General features: G+C 35.5%; 3 protein-coding genes across 5 annotated transcripts; 2 read left to right on the top strand and 1 right to left on the bottom strand.

Moving 5' to 3' along the window:
* The first annotated feature begins 171 nt into the window (after positions 1-171).
* Positions 172-1,557, top strand: Mrpl40 (mitochondrial ribosomal protein L40). Its single transcript, XM_083050812.1, has 5 exons — positions 172-312; positions 502-585; positions 685-855; positions 979-1,177; positions 1,283-1,557. Exons 1-5 carry the CDS (start codon positions 221-223, stop codon positions 1,403-1,405), a joined length of 669 nt encoding a protein of 222 aa, XP_082906938.1. The 5' UTR covers positions 172-220; the 3' UTR covers positions 1,406-1,557.
* Positions 1,558-1,630: 73 nt separating this feature from the next.
* LOC145943303 (uncharacterized) lies at positions 1,631-9,269 on the bottom strand. The gene is made up of 4 exons (XM_083050799.1): positions 8,878-9,269; positions 6,600-6,861; positions 3,349-3,760; positions 1,631-3,107 (listed from the first exon to the last, which is right to left on the bottom strand). Exons 2-4 carry the CDS (start codon positions 6,847-6,849, stop codon positions 2,612-2,614), a joined length of 1,158 nt encoding a protein of 385 aa, XP_082906925.1. The 5' UTR covers positions 6,850-6,861; positions 8,878-9,269; the 3' UTR covers positions 1,631-2,611.
* On the top strand, positions 5,121-15,728 carry Qbp-1 (Queen brain-selective protein-1). Of its 3 annotated transcripts, none has more exons than XM_083050834.1 (5): positions 12,297-12,637; positions 12,812-12,970; positions 13,760-13,826; positions 13,909-14,047; positions 14,498-15,728. In XM_083050834.1, exons 3-5 carry the CDS (start codon positions 13,774-13,776, stop codon positions 14,711-14,713), a joined length of 408 nt encoding a protein of 135 aa, XP_082906960.1. In that variant the 5' UTR covers positions 12,297-12,637; positions 12,812-12,970; positions 13,760-13,773; the 3' UTR covers positions 14,714-15,728. The 3 variants fall into 3 exon arrangements, with proteins under 3 accessions (XP_082906952.1, XP_082906960.1, XP_082906970.1); XM_083050844.1 differs by having other exon boundaries at positions 12,768-12,970; XM_083050826.1 differs by lacking the exons at positions 12,297-12,637; positions 12,812-12,970 and adding an exon at positions 5,121-5,276.
* Positions 15,729-15,775: the final 47 nt, after the last annotated feature.

Here is a 15,775-nt window from a genome sequence, read left to right as displayed (position 1 = left end):
ACCGTTTGACACTACGAAGTCTTTGAAACGTTTTGCAGTTTGATCGAGCAATCAGAGCGAATCAATCTTTACTCCCTCCGTCTGATTGGTCAATCAAACGATTCTGCATCACGTGATAATATGAACGGACTTCCGATTGATCGACATGTTAAAGATTTTAGTGAATTTACAAATTATGATGGCAATGCTGCTATTACTATTCATCTAGTGACGCACAGTGATGTTTTTAGTTTTTATCAGAGTAGAGGTGCAAGAACGAAGAAATTATTCTACAAAGATGAACGTTTTTAATTTATTGCCTGTATTTTCACGGTAATTGTGGCTCTCTCTCTCTCTCTCTCATTTTCATTATTTATATAATAATATTTTAATTATTAAAACGAGCAATTTTGGGAAAATTGCTAATATAATTTAACCGAAATTGTGTATCAAAAATATCTATGTTTTAAGTTTGGTGTGTAGAGAGATTCGTTAAATATTTATATATTTACTTTTTTTCAGATTATCTACGCATATTATACCCGGCATTCGAAATATATCGGGATGTACTAATCCATTGTACTTCAGAGTCAGTAGTGCGCTCTTGTAAGTTGCTATATAAATGTTGTCGATATATTCATTGTAATTTGAAGAATGTCTTACGCGTGTACTATAATTATATTGTAATTTTAATTTACTTTGCAGGGGAGAACCGTTGAAAAAAAAGAAAAAATTAGATCCCGCGATTATCAGGGCACGAGAAGACAGAAGAAAGAGAAAATTAGAAAAGCAAATTCGTAGATTAGAAAAGGTCGCCAAACAACTGAAACCAATTGCTGAGGTAGAAGTACCATTTAAGTTAATAGACGAAAAAGTGTAAGTCTCTTTATATATATTAAAATCTTATTTGAATTTTATTTGAAACAAAAAATAATTAGTGATCTGTTAATTTTATATTATTTATGTATATATAATACTAATTGTAGAAATTTATTTCAGGCAAAGATTGCGACAGCTTCCACCACTGTCAGAAGAGGAAGCGGAATCTAGAATCTTACTACAAAAAGAGTGGAGTAGATATAAAACTCAACAATATTTAGCTGATATTCAGATAATAGATTCTATATTATATTCACAACAGAAAGCACTCGATGAACTTAGAGCAGAATCGGAAGAACTATATCAAGAAGCAATACAAGTAATTAATAATAATTAATAATTATTTAATTTATCCAGGAAATTATAAAATTTGCTTTATTTTTGATATTACAACTTAATCTATGATACACATCTATATTTTTAGGTAGATTTAGGACTTTTACCATATACAGCCAAAGGTCCATCAAAAACGCCAGCAATAGAAAATTATGATAGCCCGGATGGAGAATATACAAACCTGACTCGAAAATATGAGGGAGAGGAATGAGAGTTGGATGCTGTATGGATAACGAAGTACACTCTGTGTCAGAAAATTTGTACGTAAATAAAGCATATATTTTCAGACCATCCATTGAAATATGGATTTACACATTTAAGAATGTTATATAAGCTTATAGAATATAGGAAGCAATAGCAACTATAAGGTCTAATATAAGAAGAAAGGAAAAAATATTTTTTCTTTTTTTCTTTCCTTCGAAAGATCTATTATTCAAATACATAACAAATTATTTTAAAAAGTATCTTATAATATATTGAGAACTTTAATAGAATAAGAATTTATTCCATCTGCTATAAGTTTTGAAGAGATGGATTTTTATTAGACTATATCTCAAATATATAAGAAATTTAAATCATAGAAACTTATTTTACAGAGAAATTTGTCTCAATGATCATTTAATCTTAATTGCATAAGTCATATAATTTATAAGCTTATTTTATCATGAGTTTTAAAAATCAGATTATATAGCGCGTACAAAACTTTGCAGCATTTTAAATTCCACTAATTCTATCAACAATCTTGCAAAATAATTTTCCATATTATAACAAAGCTTTAAACTTTAAATTCATAAAAAGAGAGAAATAAGGATAGAGTAATACTTTGCACAAAACACAAGAAAGAATACTTTACAAATGTATGTATAAACGACGCAGTTCGCAATTTTTTTTCAATTAACACTACATTAACGAAAAATACAAAGTAAGCGTATTTCCATTCGCCAGTTACATTAAAGTTACGAATTACAAGTGTCAGTTCAGCCACGAATTGATCGACGTGATAATAAAATGTGTGTCCGGTGTATAATTCTAAGCTATCCGATGCTGCTGATCTATATCACAGAGTAATGTATCTCTAAAGGAACCATGCATTCCGAAAGCGTTGCGAATATTATCCATATTCTATAATATCGCAAGCTTTTTTCTTTTATTAATTTCTTTCCCGGGCAATATAAGTTGTGTCTAAAAGAATTTCTCCCAACTCTTATAGATACCGTAAAGAATGTCAAATCCAACGACGTCGTTAATCTTTTTATATACCCAAACGTATAAAAGACGTCCCTAATTCTTTTATACAAAAGCGTCATCCTAAAAACGTACGAGACGTTCTTTCTTCATCATCATCGACGGTGTTTCTCTCGAAGCCTCATAAATCTCTGGAGAAGCGATCAAAAGAACAAATATTCCTTCTCGTCGTTTAGTCAAACTTGAGCTCGCGCTTGCACATGGGACATTTGTCGCTCGTCTTCAGGCATTGCCGCAAACAATCCGCGTGGAAGAGATGATGGCAGGGCGTCACTCTGGCCTTGGTCATGCCGCACAAACACACAGCGCACACATCGTCAAATCTCTCGATCTCCTCGATGGTCGCCTTCCGGTACTGATTCAACACCTCGCGCTCTCGCCGTAGCACCGCGCCTGAATTCTGCATCAGTTCCTTCCACCGTAGATACACGTTGAGATACGTGGCGACTATCAGGAACCTCCAAGAGGCTGACGGCAGCAGCAGGATGCTGAAGATCACCGACATGGCGATTGTGAAACAGCGAAGTATCACTGGCGCGTACAGATTCTCGATGTTCTCCAGCGCTTCTAGCTGCAAGAAGCCCAGAATCGTCGGGAACATCTCCACGAAGACCTTCTCCGTTGACGAATAATAGGTCCATGTGACCACCGTATAGATCAACGAGGGCCTGCGAGACGCATGCAAATATTAATGCATTAGAATTGAGAAATTTACATATACACATTATTATTATTTTCATAAAACGCAAAATAATAGAAATAATAGAGAAACTATTGTCTCTTACATATATATATATATATGAAATGTTAAGCAAACTTGGTGAGCAAACTCACTAATGAAATGACAAACGGAATCGATTATTATAACGAAAAAGATAATGATATGTACTGAGCTATGGAGTTACTCACTTGTAATTATCGAGGCCTTGTTCCAATCCGAACACTAGGAGCATGAAGGTCAACGTGACGACGAATGTAACTGCTTTGGTCCACTCGAGCACGATCTTGGTGGCCGACATGGCGAGATGCTTTATCTGGGATCGTTCGGTCAGGGTGACGTATGGCGACCAGTCCTCCTTCTGAATTAGCTCCTTGATGTAGCTCACGCAATAGGCTATCACGTTGTAGAACATGAGCGTGTATAAGCAGGTCAGTCTCTGTTGCGGCAGCAGCATCTTATCGGCCAGCATCAGGAATACTATCTGATTCGCCATCACGGAGAAGTTGCGCATTTTTAGGAAGAGATTCTCCGCGCGGTCCACCGGCGCGTACAACTTTCTCAAGAAGCGATTCAGGGGATGCCATGCTTTCTTGGCTCCACCTTCAACAATAACATCGCGATACTTATGGTGCAATGAGAAATTTGACTTTTTTCATGTTCATAATATTAGGAACTGAATTATATATATAAGAGTTTAAAAAAAAGAGGACATTCTTTTATATATAAACGCATGAGGAGAAGAAGTCTTAATCAAGAGGCGATAAGATTAATGACAATCGATTTTAAATCCTTTAGAGATATCACAAGATCGGAATTATAATTCGAAAATATAAAGTGCGAAACTCCTCGAATACGCACGTTCAAGAAGAGAAGTATATAATCAACGTAATTTATATTTATACTTTTAAATTACAACGTTGAAAGAGTTTTTTAATAATATATACCTCCAAATTATAACTTAAGAAGCGCGACTTGAAAAGAGTAATTTTTTTAATCTCACAACTCTCGATATCTCATATACGATGATGATGAAGTAACTAACGCACAGACCGATGACTTCAATTTTCATATTGGTCTTATTCTCGCCTTTATATGTACAAAAACGTGGCTATTTATATCTACCGGTCGGCAACTATCATATAGATGATCGAAGTGAACCATCGGTGCGATTTAATCAACAATCATATATTTTAAGGATACACGGATCAAGCACATGACGAAGGCAATTCTCAAAAGTCACATCCTACAGCGACTCTTCGAACATCGATCGAACAAAAACCGGCGTTTATAGCCGTCCGCGTAATTATCAGGGAAGATTATCGTTAACGCTCGCGCGGACGAGCATGCGGAGGCGAGCAAAAAAAAACACGCGACATCTCGTTATTATTATGCACAAGAACACATTGATATGCGTTCGCCACGAAGAGAGATCCTCCTCCGTCATTCTCATTTTTCACTCTACGGGGAAGAAAGAAAGAGAGAGAGCGCACTATGAGTGATTTTCCGGAGATGTACTCGAACGGTGGCGACCAACCCCCTTCTCCCCCCCGTTAGGGATTTTATACAGATGACAAGTTGCTGAATAATGTGATAGGGCGTGCTTTTAAATAATCGCGAACCTGTTACCAGCTGATGCCGATATGAACGAACATGCGAGAGAGAGAGACAGAGGTAAAGAGGTGACCCTCTCTCGGCTGCCGTTAATTGAGTATAACGTAATCGACGTGGCTTCGATGAATGATCGACTTCATTCTTAGTAACGAGAGAGCGAGAGATTCCAGCGAAAGAAAATTTGCATATTAATGAGCATCAGTCAGGACGAGTCACCGACGATGTGGCGGCAGGATGACAAGGACAATTGCTGAGGAAGCGACGGAGGAGGACACATCGACGGCTACATGGAACCCATATATAGGATCCTTTCACATGGCAACCGAAGGATGACCCACCCCCCGTCAGGGATATCAGGACGAAGAGCCAAGAGGGCTCTCTGGTACCTATAAAACTAACGGTGTCCGGTCTTCAGTCGAGCATTGAGCGATTCAGCGTCCGCAAGGAAGGACTCGTCGATCAGAGACGAAACGACATCCAGCGGCGAGGTGACCCCAAAGTTCAGGTAAATTACTGACGATTTACGTGACCTACGATAAGTCCACGCCAATTTCGCGTTTTTTCTCAGAAAATTAGAATAGATCGCTCATTGTAGGATTAGTGCGTGTCGAGTATACATTTATAAGGAATTATAAGGAATTTTATTCCACCATATCTCGATTTGTCATTGATATTTTGCGAATACCAAAATACTACACAGAGAGAATTTTCTTTTAGAAATTACCCTGAAAATCATGATAATCGTGGGACAATATGGTATGGAAAGAATTTTAATAATATATGTTTGATTAATTTTACCATACTTTTAGTAAATTTTACTATACTTTTAGTAAAATTAATCAAACATATTTTATATTTTATTGTAATAGATATTATTATTTTTTTATTGTGATAAATATTAATCAGAGAAATTTTCATAAAATTCTTTCCATACTATATTGTCTCACGATTACCATGATTTTCAGGGTAAATTCTAAGAGAAAATTCTCTCTGTGTACTATTGTATACTACTGTTCTACTACTGATATAGAGCTTAAATGTAGATTATACTCTGAAAATGAATATTATTTATGATTTAAGATTAGATATCTATATGTATTTAAATCTTTTAGAAAAAAAGGAATTTCAAGGAGATTATATTTTGTATTTACAATCTTTTGATTCTATGTAATAATTCCAAAATATTTAATCTTTTTTAGATAATTCTATATAAAATTCTAATGTAACTGGATTTCAAAAGTTACAGACAAATATACTGATACTCAGTCATCAACAATTCATTTTTAATTATAAAAAAAATGGGAATAATAATTAGATAATAAAATTCTTGCACACTATACATATAGAATCAAAAGATTAAATCTAAGTACAAGATAATCGTCCCTACACAGAGAGAATTTTCTCTTAGAATTTACCCTGAAAATCATAGTAATCGTGTGACAATATAATATGGAAAGAATTTTAAAAATATGTTTGATTAATTTTACCATACTTTTAGTAAATTTTATTATACTTTTAATAAAATTAATCAAACATATTTTATATTTTATTGTGATAGATATTATATTATTTTTTATTGTGATAAATATTAATCAAAAAAATTCTCATAAAATTCTTTCCATATCATATTGTCCCACGATTATCATGATTTTCAGGATAAATTCTAAAAGAAAATTCTCTCTATGTAGAAATCTTTTTTTTCTAAAATAATGAACAAAAGATACAAAGGTTTTAAATATAAAGTCAAGAAGTTAGCGTTAAAGTGGAAAGAAACAGTAAAAGGAAAGATTCAAGCTAATGTTAAAGCATATCTGTCTTTTCGTTGTACCTTTGACCGCTTCGGCGAGAGTCTTTAGAGTCGGGACCGGGTACCTGTAATTCGCACTTAGGACCACTGGCAATACGAGGGCTGAATATAATGCTGGCGCAGGCGATGGTAAAAGCGGCAATGGACCGCGTGGACAGTAGGGCAGAAGAAGAACCGCGCTTAGAAGACAGACACTTTGCGCTGTCTTTTCCTTATCAACTGTCAGCGAGTTTGCGCGGACGCGGCGCCTTACTCGCGCTATCATGCCCATTTCCAAGCCGTCCTGAAAAATTAAGCAACGAATTCTCTATTAATTTATATCTCTATCTATTAATATATTCTCTCGTGAAAATTTGCATTGAATCTCAAAGTCGATAAAAGTTCTAATTCAGGATGTCGCTCGTTTAAATGGAATATTAGGTCAGAAAAGGAATTTAGTTAGATCGAGTCTCTAATTAGATAGAGTTTTTAGAGAGGAGATACTCTTTTAGATTAATTAAATATATTGATTAGATATCATCGTTTCAAGAATGAAAAAAATATCAAATACCAGGCTACAAGATGAAAATGGTCGAAATAAATATTGTATCGCTAAGAATTTCGATTAATTAATTTTGAAAATCAGTTTTAATTAATCACTCATTTATAGACTCTGTTAATTGCTTAATGACAAGTTGGAGATGCTAAAAGAGCTACATTGAGCTGAAGTCGCTCAGTGCCGCCAGAAATCGTTCACGCGACTTGTTTTTGGCAAGTTGTCTACGTAGATCTTTAAGTCTTCTGCATCTTTGCTTCTTGCTTCTCTACATTGGACACTTCAAACTATTTTTGACCGCGAAAAATTTCCTTCGCAAAGATCTTTGCAAAGATTTATCTTTCTCCCCCTCTTATAAAAGAGAAAAGCAATGCTTTCGTTTTGCATTTGCGCACGATTTACACCGATCATCCTATTTCTTCCCCCCCTGTATGTTTATTCAAAGTCTGGTATGCATGGTGTTTGTTGCTCCTCGAGTCAGGGGCCATATATATTTTTCGACATCTGCGGGTAACCGAGATGATAATCAAACAGTTAATCTTTTTTCGCCCTATCTATCCTCGATACGCGCAAATCTATCCATCTAGCTCGAAAAAAAGTTGCCCGGCTATAAATCACAAAATTATTGTCGAACACCTCGAACTTAATTACGGTATTGTTTTTTTTTTGCAATTTCAAAAATAAATTTTTTTTGACCATTTTTTGTACATATATAATTCATTTTTTTAATATCAACTGTTATATTATTATTATTGTTATATTATTTATAAAGCAGACTTTCTTCTCTCCCCTCTTTCACAAAATTCTCATGCACGTTGCAACATTCGCGATATAATGTATGTTGAAAGACACGCAATGTCAGATGATTCGATGATGATCACATGTTAGCCAATGAAAACTGCGAAGACAACGTGGAAATTGCATTTTGTGGTTAACAACAATATCTTGGTTCAGGCAAAACAAAATTTCCGTGATGTCAATGGTTAATGGTAAACATGTTTGTTTGACAAATTTGATTCATGAAAATCTGAAAACAGAAACATGTGCGTCGAGAAAACTGATCTCGAATCATTAACATATAGCGAAAGCGCATATTACAAGTCGCATCTGAATTTTATAGTTATAAACAGGAAGAGATTTAGTTTCAAATTCTATATATTTATAAGCATTCTATTTTTACTAAAATTTTAGAAACATTTATTCTATATATTTTAGACTTAAAAAATGCATTAAACAGAGGCGAGTGAATTATATTTTTCATTATCAGAGCATATTTGTTTATTTATTTATATTTAACATTAAAATGTGTCCACTTGATTGTTATTCCATATATATCGAAGGCTGTCTGTGTATGAAGTAAATAAGACGCAGAATCAGATACCGCATTTAGCTCAAAACATATGATGGAAACTTCTAAATATGCAATCATCGCAGGTCCGTGCAATCGGTCTCATGATGCATTCGCTTCTTCCGAAACACGTGTGTCTATTTTTGACTTTTCATCAAATTTCTTTTCGAATAATATTATAGTCATTTTTATCAGTTGTTTATTAGTTTACTTTAATTGTTTTTAATCTTATGCTTTATCAAGATTTATCAAGATTTAAAAAATCGCTATCACACAAAAGAGAAAGGTTTCAATCTACGCTCACTGATATAAAAATTATATAATTATAAAAGAATGCTATAATTTTTTATTACTTTAACAAATATAATTTTAATAATATACTCTCAATTGTTAGAATAAATGTCGATGATACTCACTATCAAACTACGATGGAAAAAAGTGTATTTAACTCTTCACAAGTAAATCGCGAACTCTGAGAGAACCGAAGGAATTCTCTCGCACTCCCTCGAAAGCCTCTTTCAGAATCCGAGTTCACTTTCGCGTCTCTTCAGGATCTCACTGTGGAATGAATATGCCGCCGCCGTTTGTTAGATCGCACACGTCCAAAACGAATGCTAACTGGTACGATACTGACTACTCTGTCAGCCTTTGTACCAGAGGAGCAACGAGACACAGGGCAAAGTGTGTGCGTGCGTATATGCATGTGACAGAAAACGAGAGAACTAGGGAGAAGAGAATGGCGCAAGAGAGGAGAAACGCGATGATCGTTATAGAAAAAACGAGAAATAGACCGAACAAAGAGAGGAGAAATAAAATTCAAGAGTACAGAGGAAGGCTATATGTATAAAGATAAAAATAGGAGGAAAGATAGAGGATGGGTGAAGAAGAGGTGCAAATAAAGAGAGAAGGAAAGAGGACGGAAGTGGAGAGAGGAGGGCTAGAGAGGGAGAATTTTGGCATCGGCGTTGAGCAACGCAAATTTCTTCGGCTATTCTTAGCGAACAGAGGCGCGATGTCGCGTCGGACGCGTTTTCCGATCTGCGAAAATTTCCTCGCGGATTTTCTCTATGTATCATCTCTCCGTGTAGAATGATGCGTGCGGACTCTCGTACGTTCCGGATGAGTGGCGAACACGCGGCTCTATGAGACCATTCACGTTTCCGGCTTCCTATAGATTACGAGCTGTCAAAGTGATAATTTTCGAAAGCCCCATATATTTCAAAATTATTGTATAAGTGAATATTTTCTACATTTATTTTCTTATTTCTCATCTATCTATATGTGTATATTACATTTTAATCCGTCAGGTTTGCAAGGATCATCATTCCTTGAAATGATATGTGCTTATTTTAGAGAAATCTTATAGATGTATTTTTTTATTATCTTTTATATTGATTTTACATTATTTTTTACTATCTCATGAATTACACAAAGATCTTATCGAAAAAATTCCGGAAGCTCTGTTATTTTCACTTTATCTTAATATCTAAAATTATCGACAAAATATCTCAGTATTTGTTATTCATATATTCCTATTATAATTTTTTGTTCTGTTCTATTGCAAGTATTCGTATCACGAACACGTGAAATAATGATATGACAATTAATGCATTCGTATAAAAGAACTTAAATCAATAAATAATTGCGAAATTATTTCGCTGCGTTAAGCTAAATTAGAAGGAGTTAATATCTGCGAAACATCAATGAGAATTCCGCGCGCTGAATTTCATTGTCTGACGACGAGCGTCATTCACTACAGACGCAGAAAGCGACGATTATAGCCGATGATTCTGCTGGTTCCTAGTATCCGGTGATTGCGTAGCGACTATTGACAATTTTCACGTGAGACTAATTCCGATGCCACGAAAATAAACAGTAGTTGAACATTCATTAGATCTATAATAATATTGTTTGCGCGGGGGTTTCTTAAACGTGGGACGTATATTTGCATACCATGATTCTGATTCGCATTTAACATATAAAGATTGTCTTCATAAAATAGAATTGTTCAACGCTGGTAGTTTTAACCTTTTAACATTTCTCTCGTAGCTCGGTTATTTCTATAGTATTTATTTCTTATCTTTTCGACATAATATAAATTAAAAATTCGAAATCCGCGATCCTCGAAGATGCATATTTCATGTGTCATTGACCCGATTCTCGTGGTACGCATGTTTTCGCTCAGATCGAGGGAGAGAATCGGCCAGTCGCCGTCTGGGAAGCTAATTTTACGTCGTCTCTCGCAGCGATGAGTTTAGAAAGACTCGCGGTTCGACGCAGTGACCCACAATAAAGATGTATAACGTCTCGACAAATAATCACACACGTCCCGAAAAAAGATATCTTCGCGATTGTGCGTAGGAAACAAAAGATTGTCGAATATTAAACCGAACCGTAGAGTTGCGGCGGATCTGCGCGAGACAAAATATTTTCGCAAGGCGCCAGTCGTAATCTGCATTTCCATTATCTTATTGTAATGCGATTTTTTGCAAAAACACGCCGATTGCGCACTCTCTGACACATCGTCGCTACGTGCTGTTAGAATCCGTACCCTAGACACGCTGATACACAATTAATTATATTCCAAAGAAAGGCTCGCGTGAAAATTATATAATTATATTGTGTTGCAAAATCATGCATGTATCTCGCGATAGAAGCTTTGAAAATCTCAAGAGAAGATAACTACGAAATTACAAGGTCCAAATCAGTATCGTTAGATCATATATTTATTGTATTTTTCCAGACCAAAGTCTCTTTGCAATATTTACATGGCAATGAAGATAGATTATTATTCTTTGGAGCGAGTCCGAAAATAATAGTCTACATAGATAAGAATGTCTGCAAAAGTTGTACAAAATGACAGGCGAAAAGATTATATGTAACAATATGAGATAAAAAGTAAATTCTTTTATTGTTACACTCACATGCGTTTACAATAAAACGTAAAGGAGGCCGCGAGATTCGCGGTCTATCAATGCTGAGTCAGCCACCGCAGTTTTCTTGTTTTTGAACGAATGTTTAGAGGAAATCGTATATACTTGGGAGGGAAGAAGGGAAGCCTTGTTCGGCGGGTAGTGGATCATATGGCCGCGTGAAAAATTTGTATTTATTATTAGTACAATCAAACAAAAGAACAGGAGAGATTTGCTTGTTATTTTTATTTCAAGAAACGAGGAGCTTTTTCGATCAATGAACCCAGAGAATTTAAAAACTCCATCTCTATTTAGCGCCGAAGATTCTGTAGCAAAATCATTTAGTTACAATCATGAATGAGACAAGTGCAATCAAACCGTAATCCATAATCGTATAATATTACGATCTTGTTCCTCATTTGGTCTGATACGAATTCTACACTATCACAATTTGCATATAGAATATTGCAGTGTTCCGAGAAAAGAAACTAATCGTATTAATATATATTATCGCTTTATTTATTTATTAACATCCGACAAATATCGTTAATTAAAATATTTCTTATCTCATATTTTTACTCACCACATTATAAGATCGCAGAAGTTTGCCAGCTTATAATCTGACACAACTTCCCTGATTATATTTTCAATTTATCTCGAACGGATTTTCCTCAAACCTCGTACTATTTTAAGTTCATCTCTTAGCAAACTGGAGAGGAAAATAATTTTTTGAAATAATTGGAAGAACAATCCCGAGACGAGGATTCGAATTGCATCGGGTTGGGATGCAGGCGCTTCTCTTCTCATTATCAATGAATCGGTAGTCTTTGCCCCCGTGGAGTCACGGAGGCTGCCGCTAAATCGTTTCGCTATATGCCGAGTGGGGATCCTCGATGTGGGGCATCAGTTTTGCCAGTTTAATTCGCGAGACGAGTCGCCGGCGCGAACGCTTTTCCGCGACTCTCGCATCGCGGTTACTGCATTTATTATCATCATTATTATCATTATAGCCTTATCATCATTATAGCCTGGTTTAGTAGACATTATGTAGTCGTGAATATACAAAGACTTGTATTACAGAATATCGTCATGGAAAAATTAATTAAAATCGCTAAGGCGATTGATTCTTCACACGATCTCGCTAAGCAAGGTGCCTAAGTTAGAGACTGAAGTGCATTTCATAAGAAATCTCTCGTGTGTGGTGTTTTCTCTCTTTGACGAGCTCATTAAAGTCTGCGCGCTTGGTTCTCCTTAATCCTTGAGTGTATGTTCTATATACTTTTGGTGGATGCAAGAATTTTTTGATTCTCACACCTAAAAATAATTATATATCTTTCAAATAAATGGAACACTATATATTTCACTATATAACACTATTTCATAATTATATATAGATACCTCTTTTTGTCATATAATTTTGACAAATATATATCTCAAGGGATCCGGTCTATATCATAGCAGCACGTGATATACTGGCGATGAAAAGTCTCAGAGACACGGTGGTGTCGACATTTCCTGGATGTTTGATAATTTCCAGACCGACGTATCGAACTACTTTGCGTAATGCCAAGACATTGAAGTGGGGTGATTGAACTCGGTAAATGAAAAGATAATTTGCATCTATAATATTACGATTGTAATTGGGATTTTACGAGAGAATCTTATTACAGTCAAATCACATCTCTTTTACAAAACAATCTACTCTATTATTCTCTATTATTCTATTATTAAATCTTTTCTACGAACATATGAATTTCTATAAAGTAGTATATATGTTCTATCAAAGGGGTAAAGTAAGCGAAAAGTGAAACTTATATTGATATTTGATACATGTGATGACATATTATTAATTAAGCTAATCAATGCAACTCAAGGCTGCGTCAGCAGTGTTAAATTGTATAAATACTGCAAGTAACAGCAAAAGTAAATTTTGATAAAAATATCAAAAAATTTATGAAACACTTTCAATAACAATCATGCAAAACATTATCATAAAAATAGCAGAAATCGTATATAATATTAATATATTTTTATAATCTCTATATTTAGTGTGAATTTTATTCTTTTTTCTCTCTGTTTTTCTGCCTCTCTCTTTCTCTCATTTATGCTCCGTCTTTGAAAACCAGATGTAGATTCATTTAATTAGTCGTAAGAATCATTTGCCTTAGTCATTAAATTAACGAGGTATTTGCATAGATAAAAGAAAAGATAACAAATAAGTGATGTGTGTGAAGAGATAACGGTTTAGATATAAATGCATTTCCCGAAATAAAAATACCGATTAAATATTTTATATTTTTATATTTTTTAATATTTAATATTTTAAATATTTTAGACGACTTATAAAATTTTGCAATAAAAAAGAGTCAATGCATTTCTGTTTCAGACCGGCGAATCATCATGCTTACATTCCAATTTACTCATGCGATCGCCTTTCTGGCCACAATCTTCCTGTAAGCATTGCAATACGGATTAATGACAGAGATAAAGTCTTACATAAATTGCAATTAATATGATCTTAATGCGGTGTTCTAGAATCGGCAAGTGTTACGCTCATCCCACACTCCGACGACAAGAGGTGAGACCGCTATGTGTGGGCTGCGGCGACGAGTGTGATAAATGCGAGTTTGGTTTCGCAATATCGCATTTCTGCGGTATCGCCGAATGTCGACGAGTAAGTAACAACATCGATTAACACAATTGCACAATTGCATATACGATACATTTCCATAAAAAAAAATCATTCTTGACGAATCTCGTCAAACTATTTTTGGAATTGATGTTCAACTCTAAAGCTGGACGAAATTTCGATTTTTAATTCATAGAACAGAAACTCAGTTATCAATTAATTTTGTTAATATATATATATATATATATATATATATTTATATTTATATATACTCCGTATATATTTTCTATTTATTATATATATTATCTTATTTTCTCTTTATATATCTGCCATGAAGTTTCTCTCCTCCGAAATTTAATACAAATGATATAAAATCTTCCTTTATCGTCGAGGTCTTTCGTTGGTATCAGTTTCTTGGTTCAGTATTCAGTTTGAGAGTTTGCGAGAGGCGAAATCTCGTCGCACTCTTGCCGTCTTATCGGCGCCGTTTTATAGGGCCCCGGTCAGATTTGCGGCGGTCCGAGCGAAACCTGGGGCGTCTGCGGCGACGGGTTGAGCTGCAGTTGCAATCGATGCGCCGGCTGCAGTCTGGACTCCCTCACGTGCTTTCCGAATCCTTGCTTACCCCATCAGAGCCTGGAGGGTCTCACATCGCGGAGCCATCATTTCGACATTCTCGACAGATTTCCCCTCGACAGAGTTGCCAAGTAAACGGAAACCCAACCCCGCACATAAGCCGCCCCGGATAAACGAAAAGGATGGATGGGACGACGAATGCGAGAAGCGAATGTGAAGCGAGAAAGAGAGAGAAAGAGAAAAATGCGGATATATATATATTAACGATTTTCCGAATTATTTATTGCATTTCACGATGTGTATAATCTCATTAGGTATCTACGATTGTGATAGACAACTCATCGGGGTCCGAGTCTCCGTTTCCTTCTCGCGAGACTACGGTGCCCCTGTTCGTGTTTAATGGCATTTCTGTGATTTTTTAATTAATACTGTGTTAATTAATTATCGTGCTCCATTCCACGAACGCTTCAATGAAACGCGGATGCGCGCGCGTCGCCGGCTAGCTTGATCTCGTGAGATACTCGAATGAATCATCGCGCATGATTCTTGGCTGTGAATCGCATCTCTCGCGGAATACGCGCGCGAGGCGATGACTGGGTCCTCGATGTTCCCACGCGAATCCACCGTAAAAGTTTCCGCCGAAAATCGAGAGGGGACACGGGAAAAAAAATGTCGCGGATAAGACGAAGGAAGAGAAGGAATCCTTGTGCTGATGCATTAAATATTGTCGATCTAAGAATTTTCACATGCCATTAGTTATTTTAAAAAATTGCTCCAACTCTTTACGCACTCATCTCAACTCAATATATATTTTTAATACCGATATGTTCGATATTTTTGAAGTCTTTAACATTCTTCCGATAAAACGCGCGCTCAGTTAGACATTAAAATATTATCAGTATGTCAATGTATATTGCCCCTTTAATGGACTATTATTAATATTTAATAAAAAAGGAGAAGAACACTATTATTTCGTTACAGCATAATTCGTTTCATATTTTTTTTTTTTCTTTGACTAGTTATCCGTTGGTGTCTTAAAAACGTGATAAGTACTTTACGTAGCTTTCGGTATTTTTGCGGGGACCGGCCGTGAATGTTTGGTGAACGCCACCCTATATAACGAACAACAAAATAAAATTGACTGCATTCACATGCGCATTATTGATATTGACTTCTTACCTTCCCTCACTCAAATAA

This window comes from Prenolepis imparis, unplaced genomic scaffold (genome assembly GCF_030444845.1).
Source record: "Prenolepis imparis isolate NDT839.2.m4 unplaced genomic scaffold, iyPreImpa1.0 SCAF_1, whole genome shotgun sequence".
Taxonomy (NCBI): domain Eukaryota; kingdom Metazoa; phylum Arthropoda; class Insecta; order Hymenoptera; family Formicidae; genus Prenolepis; species Prenolepis imparis.
This window is presented reverse-complemented; position numbering and strand designations above follow the sequence as displayed.